We start from the raw sequence: 7,481 nt of genomic DNA, 5'->3' as shown, positions 1-7,481 counted from the left end.
GTGAACCATCTCCAGTCACACTGAGCACTCTGGAGCAGAGGCTACTGGCGTGCTCTGGAAGGGGCACTCAGCGTGCTCACAGCAAGGCAGAGCTGACTGGACACTGGGAGGGAGAGGAGTACAGGGCAGGGAAGGGCATGTCTCAAGAAATTTAAGGCAGGATTGTTGGGGGGGATATTGCCACGTATGTGTACCTGTGGATATATGAAGGTGATGTTGATGGGCTCAGCTGGAGAGTGAGAGAAGATAGAGAATGGGCTGGGCATGTGGATTTTAGATCCACCATCTCCTATAAATCAGGGAGGCAGAAAAACAAAAGACACAGAAGCAGAGACAGTTGAGAGGAAATGTACATGTTCACCCGTATGCATTTATGCACCATACTATTCACGCTGTTCTGTTCATTTTGGCAAACCAGAGAGAAGCCACACCTGACACATGTCACCTTTGGCTCATTTGTCTTTCTCAAATGATTTGGAGTAGCAAAATAATTTGGAGTAACTTCATCAAGAGAGTGATCTTCCTTTCTCTCACTGGACCTGGAATTGGAGGGAATTTCTTTTTGATTGTGAAGCACATGCATGTGTTTGTCATGGGTCCCAAGAAAAAGGCCACAGATGTTATTCTCATCCACTTGGCTTTTAGTAACATAATGACATTTTGTGCCAGAGTAATCCCAGATATATTATCAGCTTTTTGTCCCAGTAGCTTCCTGGGTGACATTGGTTGCAAAACTGTGATTTACCTGAACAGGGTGGCTCGGAGCCTCTCCATCTGCACCACTTGCCTCCTCAGCATAGTCCAGGCCATCACCATCAGTCCCAGGACCACCTGCTGGAGAAAGCTCAAACCACACAGTGCCTGGCAGCTTCTTCCCTACCTCCTCCTCTTCTGGGTCGTTAGTCTTCTCATAAGCTCTAACCTGCTCCACTACATCACAGCAGTCAACAACATGAACGGGTCTGGAGTTAGAATGCATTTTGGGTATTGCTACATGCTGCCAGCTGGGCGAATAGTCAGGTGGCTTTTCCTCTCCCTCATGGCCCTTCGGGACCTCACCTTTCAGAGTGTCATGGGCTGGAGCAGTGGGCACATGGCTCTCCATCTGTACAAACATCACAAGCGCGTCCTCTACCTCCAGAGCTCCAGGACTGCAAAACATCGTAGCCCTGAGGTCCGAGCTACTCAGAGCACTCTGGTTCTCATGACCTGTTTCCTCTTCTCCTATTGGACAGATTTTATTTTCTCTTTCTACTTAGGGTCGACCTTGACCGGGGATTCTACCATGTTACATATTAAAATACTTCTAGAACTCAGTTATGCCAGTGTCAGTCCCTTCGTCCTGATTAGCAGAGATGTCCACCTGGTTAACCGCTGGCACATTCACTGAGATGTTGGAAAAACTACTTTCTACATTAAGTCCTCTGGTAATGCAAGGTATGATTTAGTGATATTTTTTTATGCAGCAACACTTTTGTCCAGCACAATTAGGCATGTAGAACCGTGTCCTAGGAAAGCAAGCACCAAAGCAAAACTAGATCTAAGGAGGGTAAATGCCTGCAGAGAGAACTTCAGACTACAGCACAAATGTGACTAGAGGGAATAATGCTGGGACAGCCTAGGCTACCTGCAGCCTAATTCCAGTTCAGCCATCGGTGAAAACATGGGTTTCCAGGACTTGGTCATCTTGGCCTCAGCACAGCATGAACACAGCCAAGCACTTCTGAATGAGACAGCAGCTGTGCCTGGCCAAGCACTTGTGCAGTTTTTGTGGTTTAGGAGCCATGATCACATTGCTGTCCGTGTGGGCTCATTTTATTTTCTGTTATTTTAATTTGTTTTTACAATGGACTTTGTTATTAGGCAGTCTAATCTGCTTCAGGGCTCAAGGAAGTTCTAAAGACATAATTCTTGCAAGTTTTATCTTTTGGTTATTGCTCTGAAAAGGCATTTGTCTTCATGCTTACACAATGGTTGATAAGTATCTATCTTCTGTCTGATTAGGGAGGAAAGGGAGTGAGCCAAAGCAGAAAGAAGAAACATCCAGGTTAGGAAGCAAACTTTGTCCTGTTTTCACCCGACATTTGTTCCATTTTTATTGGCAAATAGACAAGACTTGGCCACCCATATTCGGTTGTTGGCCTCCTGCCTCCCCCTCCTTTGGGCTTCTCATATAGGAAAGGACAAGCACAGCCACTGGCCTAGATCGCTGTGGGGGGCTGAGACATTGCAGGACGCCCTGGGGACCCGATGAGCAGGCATGGCCAAAGGAGGCAAACTTTAAGAAGGAGAAGGAGAAGGAGAAGGAGAAGGAGAAGGAGAAGGAGAAGGAGAAGGAGAAGGAGAAGAAGAAGAAGAAGAAGAAGAAGAAGAAGAAGAAGAAGAAGAAGAAGAAAGAGGGTGGGAATTTTACTGCTTCTAGTTCTGAATTACAAAGCTTGACTTCTGAGGCTCCTTTATATTGGGGAACATCCAACAAAACTGGCCTAAGTAATCATGCCACCGAATCAGCAAAATTTCACCGTTGGCAACAGCTGCTGGTGAGGCTGTAGGTGTCAGGGGCTCTCACACATTGTGACTGACGAGACCTTCAGCTAATTGTAGGCAATAAAAACATTTGGCATTAAAACAGGAATGTGTGTGCACTTTGACTCAGCGATCTGATTTTGTTCAGAAATGAATACCATGGAGGTCGGCGCTGGGTGGAGTAGGTTAAGCCTCCTCCCGTAGCACTGGCATACCATATGGGTGCCAGTTTGAGTCCCAGCTGCTGTTCTTCTGATCCAGCTCTCTGCTTATGGCCTGAGAGAGCAGTGGAGGATGACCTAATTGTGTGGGCCCATGCAGCCTCGTGGAAGACATGGAGAAACTGCTGGCTTCTGGCTTCTGATCGGCCCAGCTCCGGCCATTGTGGCCATTTGGGGAGTGAACCAGCAGATGGAAGACCTCTCTCTCTCTCCCTCTCTCTGTCTGTAGCTCTACCCATCAAGTAAAATAAATAAATCTTGGAAGGAAGGAAGGAGGGAAGGAGGGAGGGAGGGAGGGAGGGAGGGAGGGAAGGAAGGAAGGAAGGAAGGAAGGAAGGAAGGAAGGAAGGAAGGAAGAAATGAATACCATGGCTACACCCACACAAGAAGTGATGTGTGTCCAAAAGGTGTATTCCAGTGTCACTCGTGATCTCGGTGCCTGGACACAGCACACACACACTGCCCTGTAGGAGACTGGGTTCGCTGCATCAGGGTGCATCACAGAGTGGAGCGCCCTGCAGCCTTAGGGAGAACCAGAAGTCCTCAACGTGCCAATATGGCAGCACTTGCCACCGAAAGGAACATACTTATAGATCAAGCCACAGAGACAAGCTGTGACTTTAGAATCATATAAATATTTTACATAACCAAAAAGTCCAGTGAAACTCCTACACTAATATAAGAAGAAAAGAAACCTAATTTGATATCAGTGCTGGCACAAAGTTATTTCAAGTGATTTTTAAGCATAGTGTTTGGATCATAAGTTCCTAATGGGATATAGTCCAAGGATAAAAGGAATTATGAAATAATTTTAAACTGGTAATATATCATTATTTTGATACATACGATAAATCAAAGAAGTAATTATGCTAATGTAATGATGTTCAGTATAAGCAAAGACATGTAAATGTAAAAGATATTTTTAAAAACTCTGTAGTCTTTAATTTCAACTAGAAAAATTGATATGATCTCATGATGCATCCTTATCTTTCTGAAAGAATCCATACCCATTCCACCTGTGGAAACCTAAAACAGGCATCCCCCAAGCAAGGACACACTAGTGCCCAGATTCAGTTCTGAACTTCCATTCCCATGAGCACCATTAGGTTTCACTGGGAGAAATGGCTACTTCCAGGTCTGGGGCAGGAAACAGAGGAGCTGAGCTGTCTGTGGCATTTGAGAGCCAGGAAATCAACGTCGGCTGAGGTCTTGTCAAGATGGCGGAGGTGCCACCCAAGAGGAACTACTGTGGGCCAACACTGGGCCATTTAGCATTGTTCTGTGCACACTTTACATTCAGGACAACTAAACGTGTGGGTTTGAATTCTCTTCCAGGGAAGCTCTGCAGCAAACCAGTAAGGAGTGGCAGCTGTAGAGCAGCGCCACTCTGCAAGATCTGTCGCTTGGTTTGCCCTTCACTGAAGGGGGACACATGGGTCTTTCCTGGAGCGGCAGGTGGACAAGAGTGCCCTAGACCAGGGGAAATGCATAGCAAGGAGATGACACTTCATTTATTTTTTAAAAAGAGTGGTGTCTTCATTTATTTGAAGAGACAGAGACAGAGAGCACTTCCATCCCCAAATTTCCACAACAGTCACATTTTGGCCAGGCTGAAGCCAGGAGCCAGGAGCTCTATCAGGGTCTCTCATGTGGGCGCAGGGGCCCAATCATCCACTCCTTCCCCAGGAGCATCAGCAGGGAGCCGGATCTGAAGCACTCGATGTGGGACGCTCGTGTTGCAGGCAGTGTCTAAACCCATTGTGCCACAACACTGGGCCCAGAGGTGGCATCTTAAACCAACTGAACACGTGTTTTAAAGATCAGTTGGAAAAATCTTTCTGCTCCTGGTGGTCAACATTACTGACAGTTCGTCGTGAATCAAACTTTTCTCTCTGAGCTATGGGTAAATATTTATATGAACAAATGCAGTTCACTAGATGTGGAGTCCATACTGACTCCCTGACACTGCAGCCCGCGTCCAGTGGGCAGCTGCAGCAAACGGAAGGGTGTCAGACACAGATGCCTCTGCCTGGGGAGGGCAGCTCTGTCAGCGCCTGTGGGATGGACCCCAGTGGGCCTGGGGAGGGGCAGGGGTGGAGCACACGCTGGCTCCACCCACTACTCTGCAAGCTTCAGAAGGATGAAGATGCCCATGGCAAAGTTTAGAGTTTGGAGAAACTAAACAATTTTAACAGCAGCACCACTGATGCACTGAGCCCAGGGCTGCTGGGTTTCCAGGCGTGAGGGAGGCTGGGGGCATCAGGCAGCAGTGGGCTTTCAGCCTGCAGTGGGGAGCTTTCCCCGCAGGCTCCCTGCCTTTGTGCACTCTCCCTCCCGGCACTGTGATTTTTTGTTTGCTCTCTCCACTGGTGGGATTTCCTTTATTTTGACGGTTGAATGAGAGTCCATTTTTTATCCATTCATCTGTCAGCAACACTTAACTTGTCTCCCTCCTTTGAGTATTGTGAACAACACTGCATGAGAAATCCACTTTGATATATTGATTTCATTTCCTTTGGATGTGAACCCAGAAGTGGAATTTCTACCTATTGGTATGGAATGGTGGTGTTATTTTAACCTTTCTGAGGAACTTCCATATATTGTTTTCTAGAATGCTGTACCCATTTACAATCTCAACGTGTGTAATGGTTCCTTTTCTGGGTGTCCTCACTAACACTTGTTATCATTTGATTCTTTCAATAATAGTCATTCTAAAAGGTATGAAGGGATAGCTCATTGTGGTTTTGTGGGTAAAGAACAATCTCTTTAATGCATGTTGTTGGGAAGACTGGGTATGACATGTAAAAGAGTGAAACTGCACTCTTACCATATACCACACATAAAACAGACCTGAAACCACAAAAATCCTAGAAGAAAGCATAGCAAAATCTCTCTGCAATGTTACAGATATAGCACCAAAACTACAGACAATGAAAAATGGGACTATATCTGACTGAAAAGTTTCTGTACATTAAAGGAAACAACCAACAATATGAAAAAGCAATATAAGTAATGAGGGAAAATATCTGTACACCATATAACGGACTAACATCCAAATAGATAATGAGGGGTCAGCGCCGCGGCTCATTTGGTTAATCCTCTGCCTGCGAGGGGGCATCCCATACGTGTGCCGGTTCTTGTCCTGGTTGCTCCTCTTGCAGTGCAGCTCTCTGCTGTGGCCTGGGAGGGCAGTGGAGGATGGCCCAAGTGCTTGGGCCCCTGCACCCGCATGGGAGACCAGGAGGAAGCACCTGGCTCCTGGCTTCGGATCAGCATAGCTCAGACCGTAGCAGCCATTTGGGGGGTGAACCAACGGAAGGAAGACTTTTCTCTCTGTCTCTCTCTCTCTCACTGTCTAACTCTGTCAAATAAAAAAAAAAATAATGAACACACCCCCAATTCCATGTAGAAGTGGGCAAAGTGCCTGAATAGACATTTTTCCAAAGAAGAAATATGAATGCATTTCAGGCATATAAACATGTTTGGCTTTCTTTGAAAGGAGAGCTTACAAAACAATTTTTAGCAAATAAAAGTGTTATTAGAAAAACCAAAATTTTGGCCAAAACTCAAGTATCAATCATTCTCCTACAAGATACAGGCCTCCAATTTCTATCCATAGCTAGGAGGTCTCAAATGACTATATCTATATACCCGTAATCTACATCTGTCTATTACCTAATATATACTATGTTGATGTATAAATAAAAATACTAAAATAATTGTGAAAGCAGAGTTCCTCTCAACAATAGAGAATCTTGATTATTCAGCCATTAGTGAGGGCATCAGAAACAGAAACATGTATTTGTAAACAAAATTGTGTTACTTTTCAATATTTCACAGTGTATACATATATCAAAACATACTGTATGTTGTAAATATGTACAATTTTTACTTTTCCCACTATACCTCAATTTAGAAAAACATCAGCTGTAAACATAATCCATAGAGTTCCAAGTGCATGGCCAATTAATTCTGAAAACAAACTGTTCTAAATAGAGAAATGGCTCCAATAGGTGTGAGTGTGACCACTCCTAGGAAGCTAACAGCACCACGGAAGAACTGTGGTTTAACTGGAAAAGCAGCTACGTATTTCCCCATGGCAGTTACACAGGTAAATGCAGGATGCGTGAAAACGGTCAAGGGGAAAGCGACGGTACAGAGTGAGCTCTGGGATGTGGGATGTGGCTGGGCTATCGCACCTACCCCGACATGTGACAGCATTAGTCAACTCCTGTATCCACCCCGCAGAAACGCGAGTGTGCCTACTCCTGCGTCACAGCGTTCACCTCACTCCCCACAGGATGGGAGTGGAGCCGTTCGGATTACTGTCGCCATCCACTGCCCTGCAGCGGTGGGGGATCCGCCTGGACGTCACGGCCCTTGCAGGAGTGTGGCAAACACCGAGAAAGGAGCTACGTGGCGTGAAATCGGGGTAACAGCCGGCAAGATGTCCTCGGACGTCTGCCAAATCAATGCCCTGGGTGCAAGCTCAGGCCTGGTTACAAAACGGGAGAGAGAGGGAGGAGGGAAGCGGCCCAGCCAGGAGGACCGGACCCAAGTGGCCACGGCACCCTGCCCCCGTTTGCCAGCCCTAAAAGCAGGACGACGACGAGGGTGGGATTCGAACCCACGCGTGCAGAGCACAATGGATTAGCAGTCCATCGCCTTAACCACTCGGCCACCTCGTCCCCACGCGGTGTCGCTCTCGAGGGCTTGCCTTTCACAGGGCCCGCG

At 46.5% G+C, this 7,481-nt stretch overlaps 1 protein-coding gene and 1 non-coding gene across 2 annotated transcripts; one reads left to right on the top strand and one right to left on the bottom strand.

Annotated features, from left to right (window-relative positions):
• Positions 1 to 463: 463 nt before the first annotated feature.
• LOC133757176 (putative vomeronasal receptor-like protein 4) lies at positions 464 to 1,390 on the top strand. The gene has a single exon (XM_062187788.1). It carries the CDS (start codon positions 470 to 472, stop codon positions 1,388 to 1,390), a length of 921 nt encoding a protein of 306 aa, XP_062043772.1. The 5' UTR covers positions 464 to 469.
• Positions 1,391 to 7,353: 5,963 nt separating this feature from the next.
• Positions 7,354 to 7,435, bottom strand: TRNAS-GCU (transfer RNA serine (anticodon GCU)). Its single transcript has one exon. It is a non-coding gene; the product is annotated as a tRNA-Ser (tRNA).
• Between the last annotated feature and the right edge of the window lie 46 nt (positions 7,436 to 7,481).

The sequence above is a fragment of the Lepus europaeus genome, chromosome 3, assembly GCF_033115175.1.
Source record: "Lepus europaeus isolate LE1 chromosome 3, mLepTim1.pri, whole genome shotgun sequence".
Taxonomy (NCBI): domain Eukaryota; kingdom Metazoa; phylum Chordata; class Mammalia; order Lagomorpha; family Leporidae; genus Lepus; species Lepus europaeus.
This window is presented reverse-complemented; position numbering and strand designations above follow the sequence as displayed.